The 18,477-nt window shown below is 42.1% G+C and overlaps 1 protein-coding gene across 1 annotated transcript in view; it reads right to left on the bottom strand.

The window, feature by feature from the left end:
* Positions 1 to 18,477, bottom strand: part of LOC140478920 (probable cation-transporting ATPase 13A4) — a 110,759-nt gene that overhangs the window by 57,111 nt on the left and 35,171 nt on the right. Inside the window, exons 4-7 of the mRNA XM_072572549.1 lie at positions 12,823 to 12,996; positions 2,933 to 3,079; positions 2,681 to 2,751; positions 2,510 to 2,590 (exon numbers count right to left, since the gene is read on the bottom strand). Of these exons, the coding sequence (XP_072428650.1) occupies positions 2,510 to 2,590; positions 2,681 to 2,751; positions 2,933 to 3,079; positions 12,823 to 12,996 (473 nt within the window). The remainder of the gene's footprint in view (positions 1 to 2,509; positions 2,591 to 2,680; positions 2,752 to 2,932; positions 3,080 to 12,822; positions 12,997 to 18,477) is intronic.

Here is an 18,477-nt window from a genome sequence, read left to right as displayed (position 1 = left end):
GATATAAAATTGTCTCAGCCTGCTCCTGCCCCACCGAACTCATCTCTGCAAACCTCGACACGGTCCTGTCCCCGTTAATCCAAGAACACCCCACCTACGTTCGAGATACCACCCACGCCCTCCACCTCCTCCATGATTTTCGCTTCCCCGGCCCCCAAGGCCTTATCTTCACCATGGACATCCAGTCCCTATACACCTCCATCCCCCATCACGAAGGCCTCAAAGCCCTCTGCTATTTCCTTTCCCACCGAACCAACTAGTACCCTTCCACTGATACTCTCCTTCGACTGACTGAACTGGTCCTCACTCTGAACAACTTCTCTTTCCAATCCTCCCACTTCCTCGAAACTAAAGGAGTAGCCATGGGCACCCACATGGACCCCAGCTATGCCTGCCTCTTCATTGGATATGTGGAACAGTCCATCTTCCGCAGCTACACTGGCACCACCCCCCACCTTTTCCTCTGCTACATCGATGACTATATGGGCGCTACCTCATGCTCCCACGAGGAGGTTGAACAGTTCATCCACTTTACTAACACTTTCCACCCCGACCTCAAATTTACCTGGACCATCTCAGACTCCTCCCTCCCTTTCCTAGACCTCTCCATTTCTATCTCGGACAACCGATTCAACACGGACGTTTACTATAAACCGATTGACTCCCACAGCTACCTAGATTACACCTCCTCTCACCCTGCCCCCTGTAAAAACACCATCCCATATTCCCAATTCTTTCGCCTTCACCGCATCTGCTCCCAGGAGGACCAATTCCAATACCGAACAACCCAGATGGTTTCCTTCTTCAAAGACCGCAATTTCCCCTCAGACGTGGTTGACGATGCTCTCCACCGCATCTCCTCCACTTCCCGCTCCTCCATCCTTGAACCCTGCCCCTCCAATCGCCACCAGGACGGAACGCCACTGGTCCTCATCTACCACCCCACCAACCTCCAGATACATTGTATCATCCTTCGTCATTTCCGCCACCTCCAAACAGACCCCACAACCAAGGATATATTTCCCTCCCCACCCCTATCAGCGTTCCAGAAAGACCACTCCCTCCGCGACTCCCTCGTCAGATCCACACCCCCCAACAACCCAACCTCCACTCCCGGCACCTTCCCCTGCAACCGCAAGAAATGCAAAACTTGTACACACACCTCCCCCCTCACTTCCCTCCAAGACCCCAAGGGATCCTTCCATATCCGTCAGAAATTCACCTGCACCTCCACACACATCATTTACTGCATCCGCTGCATCCGATGTAGCCTCCTCTACTTTGGGGAGATAGGCCACCTACTTGCGGAACGTTTCAGAGAACACCTCTGGGACACCCGCACCAACCAACCCAACTGCCCCGTGCCTGAACACTTTAACTCCCTCTCCCACTCCGCCAAGGACATGCAAGACCTTGGCCTCCTCCATCGCCAGACCATGGCAACACGACGCCTGGAGGAAGAGCGACTCATCTTCCGCCTAGGAACCCTTCAACCACATGGGATGAATGCAGATTTCTCCAGCTTTCTCATTTCCTCTCCCCCCACCTTTTCTCAGTCCCAACCCTCAGACTCAGCATTGCCTTCTTGACCTGCAATCTTCTTCCCGACCTCTCCGCCCCCACCCCCACCCCCTCTCCGGCCTATCACCCTCACCTTAACCTCCTTCCACCTATCGTATTCCCAACGTCCCTCCCCCAAGTCCCTCCTCCCTACCATTTATCTTAGCCTGCTGGGAACACCCTCCTCATTCCTGAAGAAGGGCTTTTGCCTGAAACGTCGATTGTCCTGCTCCTTTAATGCTGCCTGACCTGCTGCGCTTTTCCAGCAACACATTTTTAAGCACAAACATTTCTGCAGTCAGTTGACATGCCTCTTTGCTAGCAAATTGTTAATATCCCATACTGAACACAAAAGATGCACCTAAATTTCTTTGCTTTCATGCAAATTTCAAGAATGTCATCATATGGTGTAATTAGATTGCATGATATTTTTCCATTTTGCAATGAAATGCACTCATCCTAAATCATCCAAAGAAATTTGATGAGTGGAAAAGTGGTAGGGATCTAGTGAAACCAGGACCAATCCTCATTCCCAATTCCATCCATTAAAATTCTCTTCATATTGGGATGAGAATGCAACCCTAAGATGTTTGGATCTCTGCAATTTGTTTTGAAAGCGTTATAAATTAAGAATATCTCATGGTTGCTAACTCACGTGTTCTTCAAATATACATTTATTTTTTAAATTCAAGCAGAATATTTTAGTAGACATTCAAATTACTTGAGTTTTGAGCACGCAGAAGAATCTCTTTGAAGAAAAAGGGAAAATTACTGTTCATTTTCATCTCAAAAGTTGACCTTTTAAACAACTCTTTAAAAATAGCTCAAAAAATGGGCATACAACCAGGCAGAATTAATAGGCCATTGAACCAAATTAAAGAGTATTCTATCTTTCTCTGTCTCATAACAGAATGCACTCTCGGACAAAATAATTATTTTTACTAACTACCTGGTAGCTTCTTCTGTGGTTGTCAATCCAGATCCAAATTTATAACGAGTATCAGCACAGGAATATCTGTCTTCCAGTACTCTGAAAAGAATAATAAGTTAAAGAAAATATTTCAAAAAGTCTTAATATTGCCATCATCCCAGAAATTCAGTTGGATTTGCAAAAACTTACTCAGCTCTAATAAATTGCTTTTCATAAAGGTCCCAGATGTATCTGATCTTTTGAATTTCAATAAAACGCACCTATAAAGATCAGTTAAGAGGATATATATGTTTTAAAGGCAGGAATTTAATATTTAAATAGACAGTATTAAATAAAAGTATTCTCGACAGTTGTAACTAAATTACGAGCTTCAGATATGGTGCTGCAGATATACTTTTAACTATATAAAGTAACTTGCTGAAGCAAAAGGAGGATTCTTACTTTTAAATCAGGTTTAATGACAATCCTGTGCAGCAATGATGTCTCATCAGAGAAAAGTGAATGCTGTTGATCAGCCCTTGCTGTGCTACTAGGAAAAGACAGCTGAACCCACATTACTTTCTTCTTAGTCCAGATTTTAAATTCATCCTGAACCAAAAAGAAATGAAAGTATAATTATTAAAGATTTTGTGCATTCAATTTATTTGTATGTAATAGCAAAACCAAATTCTAATAATAGAACTGTGAACAAATTGTTTCAGGGCTGGCTCCAACTCACCGGTTGTTCCAACTCACTCAAAACATGGGAGCATGTAATATCCAGCATGTGACTATCCCACTACCTGCCTCCCCACTCCAGGCCTGTCTAAACTTTTAAGGCAGCAAGAAAGGTGTTGGGTGGCCTGCCTACCTAAGGCCTATTGAGGTGACCAATTAACGGGCACTTTAAAAGCGTCATGTTGTCACTCCTGTTATTTTTCCCACAGCAGGCATGGCCTACACCTGAAAATCTGAGGGCTCCACATGTCGAGTGAAGGGAAAGGAACCACGTTTGGTGACCCCAATGCTCATCAAAGCATCCCACTTCCCCCGACACAAAAAAGGTTATCCCTTAGTTTTAAAACTTGCTCTAACATTTTGAACTCAGCTCCAGTTCCCCACACAGTTCCAATCAGCACTGTCAACATTGCACCTGAGCCTGGATTCCACGTCTTTTCAGCAACTGGGAGAGTTTTTAGGCTCAATTGTGGCCACTGCTGGTACTACTAGGATGTCAGAGTCATCAACAAATTGGAGTGACCAGCATCTCTCTAAACTGGAATTTGGCCCTAGCCTCTCTCCTCATCTCAAAGTCACTAATCCTGCTCTCAGCAATAATCTGCTGTGGCACAACTGTTGGGACTGTTTAGCTCAGGATGTAAGGGTAGAGGGCAGGTGTCTAGAGTGCTCTTTGGAATCCATCCCAAAGAACTTCATTCATATTTGGAAACCTACTTCACACAGACACAATGAAACAAGAGGCTGAGTTTAAAGTAGGAGTGGTAACTGGCAAGGAAAAACTATGGTGAGTTAACTTCCCTCTGACAAAAAGAGAATGAAATTTGCATCAAATTTAATTATGTAAGATCACTTTGGGATGATGTGAAGAAGGTTGAGAGGAATCAAATTAGCTCAATACGGCAGTACACTCATTTAACCTGTGTTCACATTTGGGTCACTGCTTCATTAATCAAGCCCATTAACTTGGTCATGCCCATTGAATAAACCTTTATGAACATGTAAAGCTAAGGGCCTATCCTAAACTTATTTGGTGATAGACAGGACAAGAATGGAGAAAGTGAGGAATGTATATGCTGGAGATCAGAGTTGAGAGTGTGGTGCTGGAAAAGCACAGCCAGTCAGGCAGCATCTGAGGAGGAGGAGAATCGACATTCTGAGCAAAAGACTTTCATCAGGAATGAGGTTTGTGAGCCAAGGAGGTGAAGAGATAAATGGGAGGGGTGGTGGGGCTGGGGGAAATGTAGCTGTGAATGTGATAGCTGGATGGAGGTGGGGGTATTGGTGATAGGTTGGAGAGGAGTGTGGAGTGGATAGGTGGAAAGGAAGGTGGACAGATAGGACAGGTCATGAGGGCAGTGCCAAGTTAGAAGGTTGGATCTGGGATAAGGTAGGGGGAGGGTAAATGAGGAAACTGGTGAAATCCACATTGATCCCATGTGGTTGGAAGATCCCAAGGCAGAAGATGAGGTGTTCTTCCTCCAGGCGTCAGGTGGTTAGGGTTTAGTGATGGAGGAAGCCCAGGATCTGCATGTCCCTAGCAGAGTAGGAGGGGGAGTTGAAGTGTTCAGCCACGGGGCAGTGGGGTTGGTTGGTGTGGGTGTCGCGGAGTCTTCTCCAACTGAGATGCCCAGCACCCTTTGCAGCTGTCAATGAAAGGCTTTTTCTGAAATTTAGATGATCTTGCTGTGAAGTCAGTAATGAGACAGCAGTGCTCTCTTCATTTCCAATTTTCATGGTCAATATCAGCCACCACTTTTCCTGATACTATCTGTCAAATTAGCACTACACTCATTCAACCTGTCAACATTGTCGCTGCAATCTGCGGTGAATGTTGACATTACAAATTTATAAAATTTTGGTTAGGCTACACTTAGAGTATTACATTCAATTCTGTTTGCCACATTACAGGAAGGATGTGGAGGCTTTGGAGAGAGTGCTGAAGAGGCTTACCAGATGCTGACTGGATGAGACGGTATGAGCTAGAAAGCCTTCAAAAGTGAGATCATGGGAGTCCAGAAACAGTACTTTCCTGTTAGTGTGAAGGGCAAAGCTGGTAGGCGTTAGGAATACTGGATGACTGGAGAAATTGAGGTTTTGGTCAAGTATAAGAAGGAAGCATATGTCATGTACAGACAGAAGAAATAGAGTGATTCCCGAGAAGAGTATAAAATCAGTAGAGTATAAGAGCGAAATCAGGAGAGCAAAAAGGAGAAATGAGATAGCTTTGGCAAGTAGGATTGAGGAGAATCTAAAGGGATTCTACAAATACGTTAAGGACTAAAGGGTAACTAGGGAGAGAATGGAGCCCCTTAAAGATCAGCAAGGCTACCCATATGTGTGGAACCACAGGGGATGGGGAGATACTAAACAAGTATTTTGTATCAGTATTTACTGTAGAGAAGAATATGGAAGATAGAGAACTTGGGGATATAAATAGCAACCTCTTGAAAAATGCCCATATTATACAGGAGGAGGTGTTACACATCTTAAAACACATAAAGGTGGATAAATCCCCAGGACCTGATCAAGTCATAGAGTCATTGAGATGTACAGCATGGAAACAGACCCTTCGGTCCAACCCGTCCATGCCGACCAGATATCACAACCCCATCTAGTCCCACCTGCCAGCACCCAAGCCATATCCCTCCAAATCCTTCCTATTCATATACCCATCCAAATGCCTTTTGTACCCAAGGACTGTGTAGGAAGCTAGGGAAGTGATTGCTGGGCCCCTTGCTGAGATAATTGTACCATTGATAGCCACAGGTGAGGTTCTGGAAGACGAGGGTGGCTATTGTGGTGTCACTGTTTAATATAGGTGGTAAGGAAAAGCCAAGAACTATAGACCGGTGAGCCTGACATCGGTGATGGGCACGTTGTTGGAGGGAATCCTGAGGAATAGGATTTACATGTATTTGGAATGGCAAGGACTGATAAGGGGATAGTCCACATGGTTTTGTGTGTGGGAAATCATGTCTCTCAAACTTGATTGAGTTTTTTGAAGAGGTAACAAAGTGGATTGATGAGGGCAGAGCTGTAGATGTGATCTACATGGACTTCAATAAGGCGTTCGACAAGGTTCCCCATTGGAGACTGGTTAGCAGGGTTAGACCTCACGGAATACAGGGAGAACTAGCCACTTGGATACTGAACTGGCTCAAAGGTAGAAGACAGAGGGTGGTGGTGGAGGGTTGTTTTTCAGACTGGAGGCTTGTGACTAGTGGAGTGCCACAAGGATCAGTGCTGGGTCCTCTACTTTTTGTCATTTACATAAATGATTTGGAATGCCAGCAAGAGAGGTACAGTTTGTAAGTTTGCAGATGACACCAAAATTGGACAGCGAAGAGGGTTACCTCAGATTACAGGATCTTGACCAGATGGTCCAATGGGCTAGGAAGTGGCAGATGGAGCTTAATTTAGATAAATGCATTTGTGCCAAATGCTGCCAAATGGGACTAGATTAATTTAGGATATCTGGTCAGTATAGACGAGTTGAACTGAAGGGTCTGATTCCATGTTGTATAACTATATGACTCTATGACTTGAGGAGAAGTTGGGAAACTCGGTTTGTTTTCTCTGGAGTAGCAGAAGCTGAGGGGAGACCTGATAGAAGTCTGTAACATTATGAGATGAATAGATAGGGTTGACAGTCAGAATTTTTTTCCCAGAGTTTAAATGTCTAATACTAGGGTGCATGCATTTAAGGTGAGAGGGGAAGAGTTTAAAGGAGCTTAGAGGGGCAAATCTTTTACATAGAGAGTGGTACGTGCCTGGAACACATTGCAATGGGAGTGGTGGAGGCAGATACAATAGGGGCATTTCAGGAACTTTTAGGTAAGAACATAATAAGCAAGGAATGGAGGGATATAGACGAAGTACAGGCAGAAGGGATTAGTTTCGTTTGGCGTCATGTTCGACACAACATTATGGACTGTAGGACCTATCCCTGTCCTGTACTGTTCTATGTTCTATGAATTTGAAATAAGGCCAGTCTTACTGCAATTTTCAAGCAACTGATCCGGGGTATCCAACCATACAGCATTTTATGGGAACATTCTATAATTTCACCTATTTTCCCATCCTATTTGTTGGTGTCCCAGGATGTCATTTGTACCATATTTCATGGGCAGCGGTTGGAAGATTGCAGGGGAGTCTCCCCTTGCTGCTGCCCTTGTATCTTTGGTTTTGGTGTATGTCCGTTTTACCACCGTGCATGAACTGTCATTGGCAGAAAAACATATGATTGGAACCAGATTGAGGAGTTGGGCCAATATTTGGCTGTTGCGGAGATTACTTGTACAAAAGATGCTTACTGTATTATCAGAGCCAAAGTGTTTGCTTATTACCTTGGGAAAGGGAATGTAATCTCCTAGTTCTTTTAACCAAATTAATGTAGATTTTTAGCCTTTTTGCTTTGCATTCCTCCCAGGCCATCACATAGAATTGCAAATTATCACAAATGTGTGTAACAATTGAATGAACCGGATATTCTTTTAATTTCTGACACTGACATTAAGTGGATCAACACATTTACTTCTGAACCTTTCCTCCCAATCTGCTTCTCTGTGTCTCTATTGCTGTTGGGGGGATCTGTAGAAATAGTGTGGGGTCTAGTTGGCACAATGACACAGTAGTTAGCATTGCTGCCTCACCGTGCCAGGGACTCGGGTTCGGTTCCAGCCTTGGTCAACTGTCTGTGTGGAGTTTGCACATTCTCCCCGTGTCTGCATGGGTTTCTTCCGGGTACACCAGTTTCCTCCCACAATCCAACGATGCGCAGGTCAGAGTAACTGGCTGTGCTAAATTGCCCATTGTGTTCACGGAGGTGTAGATTAGGTGCACTAGTAAGAGATAAATGTAGTGTAGTAGGGGAATAGGTCTGGGTGGGTTACTCTTCGGAAGGTCAGTGTGGACTTGTTGGGCCAAATGGCTTGTTTCCACACTGTAGGGATTTGATGATTCTATGATTTAGGAGAAGGTGGTGGTGGCGAGAGATGTTTGCCTGATGGTGGTGGGTAATTGTGGCTGATTGCTCAGTGATGACATTGCTGGTTATGTTCTGGGGACCCAGGTTTGAAAACCATTTGATGGTGGAGTTTGAATTCAATAAAATCTAGAATTAAAAGTCTAAAGATGACCATGAAATCGTTGTTGATTATCATAAAAGCCCATCTGGTTATAAAAGCGAGCAGTTATAACACACTGTGGTGTATAGTTGAGAGGGAGTTTCCCTGGGAGTCTTCAACATAAATTGATCCATGAAGTCTTATGGCACCAGGTTAAACACCGGTAAACATCTGCTGATTACCATTCACCATATGCATTAGATAAATTAATCACCTCTTAAAATCTGGATTTACGACCTTTTGAATTTTGCCTATCCTGTCCATATTTTTCTCTCCATCCATAATAACTGTGTCAATACATATATCTACCACAACAAACTCATCAGAGGACAGTAAACCGGGAGAGAATATTAGGAAAATAATAGCAGTGTTACATAGGCACCGAGAGAGACAGATAGCACTGAAATAGATAGCAGTAAATTTGGAAGCTACAACACTGGCATCTATCTGACAATGCGGAAAATAGCCCAGGTATTTTCTGTACACAAAAAACAGGACAAATCCAACCTAGAAAATCCCCTCAGTGTACTTTTGACTATGAGTAAAGTGATGGACTGTGTCATCAACAGCACTATAAAGCAGCATTTAGTGATAATAACCTGCTCAGTGATGCACAGTTTCAGTTTCATTCAGATCACTCAGCTCCTGGCCTCATTACAACCTTGATTCAGGCATGTAAGGAAGAGATGATGACTGCCTTTGGCTTCAAGTGTGGCATCAAAGAGCCTTGACAAAATTATGTTAATCAGAATCTGTGTGAAAATTCTTTGCTAGTTGTAGCCAAAACTAGCGCAAAGGAATATGGTTGTGGTTGTTGGAGGTCAGTCATCTCAGCTCCGTGAGTTATAGGCCTAGTATCCCAGGCCCAATCACTTTCAGTTGCTTTATCAATGATTTCTTCCATCATAAGGACAGAAGTGGGGTTGTTTGCTCGTAGTTGTATAATGTTCAGCACCATTCAAAATTCCTCAGATACTGAAGCCATCCATTTTCAAATGTTTGAAGACCTGAACAATATTCAGCTTGGTCTGATAAGTAACAAATAACATTCATACCACATAACTGTCTGGCAATGAGCATTTTCAACAAGAGACAATTTAACCATCACCTTCACATTTAATGGTGTTAGCATCACTGAATTCTTCACTGCATCTGGATTCTAGGGACAATGTTGTGGCACTGAAATTTTCTACGACTTTTCTCGATATCTGGTTATGTCTTTATCTTGGCACCCACCACTGATGAGAAGTTGAACCCTAGATTGCTGAATTCCTGACTATCTCCACCACTGAGTCAGAGATCTTTGGAGACTAGTTGAATTAATCTTGTTTTATCTTCTGCTGACAGATAAACTGTCAAACAAAAGAGATGATTGGACACAGATTTTATGTATTGGAAATAAATTCCCAGGACAGCAAAATTTTTAAGGTCAGAAATCCAGATGTCAATTAAATTATCTTACACAGTTTGTGATTTATAGCACTGATGACATGCTTCTTTTTGTCAACAGATGATCACTTTTACTTCAATAGTTGGTCTGGTGGACTAACATTTCTTTTCTTGATCTAATTCTCTTTTTTAACCTTTCTTGATGTTTCTGTCTTTTTCCCATGTGGAGAGGAATGGTTGCTTTCAGTTCACTGGCTCTGGATGTTTCAGCTACCCTTGCAGCTACAACTTTGTAACAAACTGCAGTTCAACAAACTACTTGGCTGTCATCAGACAGAATTTCCTGAACCAAAAACATTCTTGATGTTGCTCAGCTCAAATTATCTCCCTCAGTGAGAAAAACAACATTGACTGGTACAGATTAAAATATGCAGCACCTGATATTTCCAAGTTGCAAACAGTTTTGGTATTTCAGTTACAGAGCAGTCCAACCTCTGTTTCAGTATATAGACCCAAAAATAAAAATATATGGTCTTTTATATTTCTGTCCAAGTATTTTAATGAAACAGATCAGCATCATGGTGGAAAGAAGCAGCAAACACAGCCAAAAAGAAAAAGTTAGATTGAGTGCAGTAACAAGCTTTGAATATTTCAGTTTACAAGGAATAATGCACAGTAAAGTGTTCCATGTTACCTTATGAAGATCTATAGAAGGCGGGAAAAAGGAAAAGCTAGGTAGTACTGAGTTTAAAGTAGGATTCTAAAGTAGGCTGTACAGAGAGTGTAAAAGATGTGAACGGGGCCCTGACACTACTTGTCAGATTATTACGTTTTTCTCTGCACTATATCTGGATTCTGGGTGACAATGTTGTTGGCATTAAAATTTTCTGTAATATCTCTCTATGTCTGGTTATACCTTTATCTTGGCACCCACCATCAATGAGAAATTAAACCGCTATCTTACTGATTTCTTGATCAATTTGTGTCTCCACCACTGAGTCAGAGATCTTTGGGGCCCTGTTGGAATTCACTTCATTTTATTATCTGCTGACAATCACTGTGCCGTACAATGGAACACACAGTCCCTGAAGATCCTCCTTTGAAAATTTAAGTTGAAGCTGCCTTCCTAGTCAGCAAATGGCGAGTGTGCTGCCCAGCATCTGCAGTCCTCACTATCTCCGAGTGTGCTAAGTGTTGACCATGCTGAATTAATTGAAAGTTAATTGAAATTCATCGGAAATTGTATTGGATTGAGGACCTTTGCTGAATAATGCTAATGTTCCTACCTCTGAGATAGGAGGCCTGTGATCAAGTGTCTCCAGCTCTAAAGGTTTGGAGTAACTTTCCTAAACAGGTTGATTAGAAAATATTTTGAAGTGAATTGAAAATGCACTACAGCAGCTTCTACAGCAGATGTTCACCACCTATGAGATTTGTGTTCCACTCAAAAATTGTCCCCAAAGGTCTGAAAATTAACAATAAAAACAAATCATGAGCAATGTTAAATAAAAAGAAAGAGTTAATATGAGTTACTGTCATCTACCTTTATTGTACTTCTGCAAATTAAATGCCTTGTGTTTCCTACAAAATTTATTGTGCATTTGTTGTTTTTGTGCACAGTCTACTCTGCACTTTATGTCACTTCACAGCTCAACAAAGTAGTGGTTGTTTCTGTCCCTGCTGTGGTCACAGCTGACGTTTTACACAAAGCTTAGTCAAGTCGTTATGTTGCAGTTTATATTTAACCAACTGATAGTTCATGCATCTCCAGTGAAGGCCTGAACGCAATCAGTAGCATGGAAATTTCCTTTTTTAGCAGGTTGACCAATGGTTTGGTGGAAATATTCCTGCCTCTAAGTAAGAGGGATTATGGTCATACTGATCAGAATACTGAAAACCAGCTCTGAACGCTGAAGCTCTGAACCAGCTCTGAACCAGCTCTGATCATTGGGGCTGCTTGTGTCAAATTGATGCCAAGTGACAAAAGTATACTGGTTCCATTGCTCAAGAATCTCAGTGAGACTTTGTTTAGGACCTGCTCCAGGATAGAATATAATGGATGGATTATCTTTAGTTCTGCAGATGGAAGGGTTCTAAAAGCTAACCACATTTGTAGGTTCTAGTGCAACAATTAGCATAAGTCAGTAAGTCTAGCTTTCTTGAGTTAGAACATCCTGAATCATTGTTCTTCAGTAAAGTCCAGCAATCCTTCAGGAGCAAGAATGTTAGGTCTGCTCTTTCACAGAACCCTGAGCAGATCCATTTGAAGCACAATGGCAAAAATGGTTATAACTGGTACCTGAACATTCTGTCAATGATTATTACATTATTTATTGCAAATATTTACTTTCAAGAACATGGAGTTTATATCAAATGAATTTGGTGATATCTAGTATTATTCCTTAGTCAAATGTAATGGCTCTAAACTGGATAAATGTCCCTCATGTATTGTATCAACATACAATGTATGGTCCTTGCAAAAGTGCTAGATTCCTTTTGCTCTTTGGATTGAAGCCAGGGTATCAAACTTATTATGTATATGTTATTGAGCCACATTTATATATGTTTCTTTAGCTCTTTTGATCCCACAAGTTTTGGAACCTGTTAGAAAATAAACACTTAAAGATTGAGAAAATCTTAATCTGGTTTTGTGAATGGCCTTGTTAAATGTAAATAGCATGTTAATTTCTCAGGACATCTTATCAAAGAACATATAATTCTATAATCTTTTGATCTGTAATTATTTTAATCAGTGAAGAACAGAATTTACTGTGATCACAACATTCCATTATTGAGACCATTGCTTGCGTGAACCAATGCTGAGTAATTTGTAGATGACTATATAGTAGAGATGCAGACAGTAGAAGCAGCAACTATTGAATAAAGCTGTTGAGAGAAATGTAGCACTTCAGCAGATTATGTCTATGGGTTAGGTATGTGGTAGATGCGATAGCCCTGAATAGCCATACTGGTTTGTGCTGATAATTCCATTGAAGAGCCTGCCGGTATGTTTTTGTTTCACGAGAGCTAAATTTGTGTCACCCAAAACAAGTTTTTAATTTAAGTAATATTGTATTATGATAGGGTAACACTTACTGTTGTTCTAAGCAGAACAATATCAGCTTCCTGCAAGGTGCACTGAATACACTTGGACCAGACATCCCACTCAGGCCTCCAGTAAAACAGAAGCAGCAGAAATCCACAGGTTAGGATGGATCCTATGACAAACAGTACACTGCGGCATCGACTGGACTTATAACCAAATATGTCCTTTACAAAACAGAAAGTGTAACATTCCATCAATAATTCTTATTAATGAAGAAACTGTACAGCATAATAATAGAGTATAAAACTTCAGTGCATACAAATTAGTCTGCTATGGTAATGCACATGGTAAATTGGATATCTTGCTAGTTTATCATGGTGAAACATTACAACTGAAGACTGAGTAGATTCAATTGTTGGGTAAGAAAGACTAACTCTTTATTTGTATGAAGCTAATTTTGCCTCATTTAGTTTGTGCTTTGTAGCGGTACTAAACTGAAATCGACATTTAAATTCTGTAATTGGAAACCTTAAGCAGGTGTTTCCCTCGGGTTCCAATGAAAGGTAGCTTTAAGAACCTGCTGAAACTTGATTCTTATTCAGTGATTCAGATAGATCATTCGGTTGGGAGCATATATAAGTTTAAATTTTGTGTGAATTAGCATTTCAACATTTACAATAGAGTGCAAGAGTTGAGCACCTCAAGGATTTAACAGGAGGAAGGAAAGGAGTTTGATTGTTTTTGCTGAAATAAAGCATGATATTTCTAATTTTAGTTTGTGTTCAAGTTGCTAGTTTTTTTTTCCTTTTTGGTGTAAATGGCTTATTAGATATAAATGATCCTGATGTAAATGCTTATTGCAATAAAGTGTAAAGACCAGGGGATTCTTCAAGTGCAGAGAACAGTGATAATCAAGTAAATAATTAATAAATTAAATTAAATATGATAGTGATGGCAGGACAGATGATATGTTGCACATGTGAGAGTTACTGGATACAAATGCAATCCAAAGTGAAGTAAATGTTTGTTTAATGTTTTTAATCTGTATTAAGTGCTGGCAGCTCAAGGAACTGCAGATCTGAGTTGTGGAAATGGAGTCTGAACTGCAGACAATGTAACACAGCAAGGACGAAGAAGCCAACCTGATGTTTTATCCTAGGAAGCAGTCACAGTCCTCAGGTTAAGCTTTTGAAATTTCTGTGAGCAGGAATGGGAGCATGTGACTACAGATGAGGCAGATACAAGAACACAAGTTGTAGTATTTGAGGAACTTTGGTTCCTGTAAGTGTCTAACTCTTTTGAGATTCTTGCAAGTGGTGCAGACAAGAGTGAGGACAGCAGTGAAGATAAGCAAACTGACCAACAGGGAGGAAATAGGAACATAGTCATGGTAGGGGTCAGTAATAATGAGGAGATATACGTTGATCCTTGCAATTTTGTGTGTGAGCTCTGAAGACTATATTGCTTGCCTGGTGACAAGAATAAGGACATCTCCATGAAGACCTGTAAAGTTTGAGCTGTTAAGAATATTCAAGGCTATGATAGACAGCTTTTTACTCAGTAAGGAAATCAGGGGTTATGGGGAATGCAGGAACGTGGAGGTGAGGATTACCAGATGAGCCATGATCTCATTGAGTGGAATAGACTCATGGGCTGAATGGCCTACTTCTGTTCCTACATCTTATAATCTTATGGCCTTGCAACATATAAGGTGAAATATGCAATTTTCCCATTAAACTGTAATTGTATTTCAGTTTGATTGTTCCTCAAAAGCTGTTAGGCTTTGTTTCTGTAAATAATGCAGAGACTAAATGGAGTCACAGAGTCAGAGATGTACAGAACGAAGACAGACCCTTCACACCAGCTTGTCCATGTTGACCAGATATCCTAACCTAATCTAGTCCCATTTGCCAGCATTTCGCCCATATCCCTCAAAACCCTTCCTATTCATATACCTATCCAAATGCCTTTTAATTGCTGTAATTGTACCAGACTCCACCACTTCCTCTGGCAGCTCATTCCATACATGTACTACCTTCTGCATGAAAATGTTGCCCCTTAGGTCCCTTTCATATATTTCCCCTCTCACTCCCCCACCCCAGGAAAAGACCTTGTTTACTTATACTATCCATGCCCCTCATGATTTTATAAACCTCTATAAGGTCACCCATCAGTCTTTGACACTCCAGGGAAAATAGCCCCAGCCTATTCAGCCTCTCCCTTTAGCTTAAATCCACCAACCCTGGCAACATCCTTGTAAATCTTGTCTGAACCCTTTCAAGTTTCACAACATCCTTCCGATAGGAAGGAGACCAGGATTGCACGCAATATCCCAAAAGTGGCCTAATCAATGTCCTGTATAGCCGCGATATGACCTCTCAACACCTATACTCAATGCTCTGATCAATAAAGGAAAGCATACCAATCACCTTCTTCACAAGTCGAGACTGTAGTGTTGGAAATGCACAACAGGTCAGGCAGCATCTGAGGAGTAGGAGAATTGATGTTTCGGGCATAAGCCCTTCATCAGGAATGAGGTTTGTGGGTCGAGACTGAGAGATAAATGGGACGGGGTGGGGTTTTGGGTTAGGTAGCTGAGAAAGTGATAGGTGGATGAAGGTGAGGGAGAAGGTGATAGGTCAGAAGAGGGGAGTGATGGACAGATCCAGAGAGCGGTGCCGAGTTGGAGGCTTGGGACTGGGATAATGTGGGGGGAGGGGAAATGAGGAAGCTGTTGAAATCCACATTTATCCCGTGTGGTTGCAGGGTCCCAAGGTGGAATATGTGGCATTCCTCCTCCAGGCGCCAGGTGGTAACAGTTGGGCAGTGGAGAGGCCCAGGACCTGCATGGCCTTAACAGAGTGGGAGGGAGAATTGAAGTGTTCAGCTATGGGGTGGTGGGCTTGGTGGATGCGGGTATCCCAGAGATATTCTCTGAAACGATCTGCAAGAAGGCGTCTTGTCTCCCCGATGAAGACAAGATCGTTTCAGAGAATATCTCTGGGACACGCACACCCACTAACCCCACTGATCTGTGGCTGAACACTTCAAATCCCCCTCCCTCTCATCAAGGACATGCGGGTCTTGGGTGCCCTTTACTGCCAAACAGTTACCACACGACGCCTGGAGGAGGAACACCTCATATTCTGCTTTGGGACCCTGCGACCACACGGGATAAATGTGGATTTAAACAGCTTCCTCATTTCCCCTCCCCCACATTATCCCAGTCCCAAACCTCCAACTTGGCACCACACTCTGGACCTGTCCATCATGCCCCCCTTCTGACCTATCACTTTCTCCCTCACCTTCATCCACCTATCACTTTGTCAGCTACCTTCTCCCAAACCCCACCCCCTACCATTTATCTCTCAGCCCACCCCAGCCCACAAGCTTCACTCCTGGTGAAGGACTAACACCCGAAACATCAATTCTCCTGCTCTTCGGATGCTGCCTGACCTGCTGTGCTTTTCCAGCACCACACTCTCGACTCTGATCTCCAGCATCTGCAGTCCTCACGTTCTCCTACCTTCTACACTATCCTCTCTATCCAAGACTCCACTTTCAGGGAACTACGAACCTGCACTCTTTGTTCAGCAACACCACCTACGAAGGTTTGCTTTTCCAAAATGCAGCACCTCACATTTATCTAAATTAAACTCCATCTGCAATCCTCAGCCCATTGGCCCAGCTGATCAAGATCCTGTTATACTCAGAGGTAAGTTTCATAACTGTCCACTACACCTCCAATTTTGGTGTCATCTGCAAACTTATTAACTATACCTCCTATATTCACATCCAAATCATTGATATGAATGATGAAAAATAGTGGACCCAGCACCAATCCTTGTGGCACTCCACTGGTCACAGGTCTCCAGTCTGAAAAGCAACCCTCCACTACCATCCTCTGTCTTCTATCTTTGAGCCAGTTCTGTATCCAAATGGCTAGTTCTCCCTGCATTTTGATTTCTATACATGAGAGTGAGAGTACAAATTGTTAGATGTTCAGGAACAGAGAAATACAGGAGCTGGAGTTAGCCTTTGGCCCATTGAGCCTGCTGTGTGATTCAACTATGTCATGACTGATATTCTAGCAATCTGCATGCCATTACCTTGCACTGTCCTATATGCCTTGATATATTTATTAGCAAGAAATCTATCGATCTATTTTCAGAATACACTCAATAACTTAGTCTCTAAAGCTCTCCAAAGAATTTCACTGATTCACTATGGAAGAGGAGGTATTCATTCCCATCTCAATCCTAAATGGCTGACCTCATGCTAAGACTGTGTACCGGGCTTCTACATCCCCCAGCCAGGGAAATCATTCTTCTGTCAACAACTCCATGAATTTTGTATGATTCAGGGAGAACATCTCTCATTCTTCTAAGATCTAGATAATAAATGTACAGTTTCATCAATCTCTCCTTGAAGGGAAGATGGTGACACGTTGACCTGCAAACCAGAGGCTCAGAGTAATAATCTCAGGATGTGGGTATCTATTGTGGAATATGAAATTTAAATGCAATTAATAAATCTGGAATTAAAAATTTAATCCACTGGCGACCATTAACCATTGTTGATTGTTCTAAAAACCCTCTAGTTTTCTAATTCCTGTTCAGGAAGAAAAACCTACTAGTGTCACCTTGTATGGCCTATATGGTTGATTTTTAAATGCATTTTTAACTCTCCTAACAAAACACTTAGTTTTATCCATAGCACAGGAAATCTGCTGATATTGAAAAGACCTCCTTACTAACACTTGGGTATTTGAGCCAAAATTGGGATTGCTGTCTCTCAGACTAGTCAAACAGAAGTCTGAACTAATCATGCTCACAAAAAAATACCTTTCAATACCCCAGATACCACCAAGATCACCACTGGGTATATCCTGTCCCATTAATGCAGGTGGTGGCTTTGTGATAGACAGTCAGGAGAAAGTTGCCCTGGGAATACTCAATATTGATTCTGGGCTCAATGAAGTCACATCAGCTCAAACATTGGCAAGGAAACTGCCCGCTGATTGTAACTTATGAGATCTTCCTCAACTGATTAAACAGTTTTCTTCCGTGCTGAACACAAATGAGCAAAACTATGGATGGTGTGGATAAAATGGATACCGAATCTGGGTGGAGGGCCGCAATGTTAATCATCAAAAGTGACTCAGTAGCATTGCTACTAATCGAGCTAACTGCTAGACTGAATCTGATGGCAAGAGAACTGACAAGAGAGATAAATATATTTATCCACAATAATCTACTAATATGCAGATATTCATAATAGCATCCTTTGGAAAGACCACTGCACAATGTGGACCACATCTCATCTACACATTGTTAGCGAGGAACTGCAGAGAAACAGAGAGAGGGATACAAGCTGCTGAAGTGCTGCAGGGAATACTAAGTGCAAAACTGCTGACACACAGGAAAAGAGACAAAAACCCGTAAATGCTGGAATTCAAAGTCGACAAGCAGGAGACTGAGGAGCACAGCAAGCCAGGCCGCATATGGAGGCGGAGAAGTCTACATTTTGTGTGTAACTCTTCTTCAGGAATAGCAGCTTGTGAACAAAAATGACCTGAAACCAGGTACTGGTCTGAGCCGATCAGAACCAGTTTGTAACAACTAAGTTCTGCGAAAAGTAAGGTAGCTGAGGTAATGCAAAAGCCTTATTTGGACAAGGAGCAATGAGGTAATGCAATCTAAGTA

The sequence above is a fragment of the Chiloscyllium punctatum genome, chromosome 6 (assembly GCF_047496795.1).
Source record: "Chiloscyllium punctatum isolate Juve2018m chromosome 6, sChiPun1.3, whole genome shotgun sequence".
Lineage (NCBI taxonomy): Eukaryota > Metazoa > Chordata > Chondrichthyes > Orectolobiformes > Hemiscylliidae > Chiloscyllium > Chiloscyllium punctatum.
This window is presented reverse-complemented; position numbering and strand designations above follow the sequence as displayed.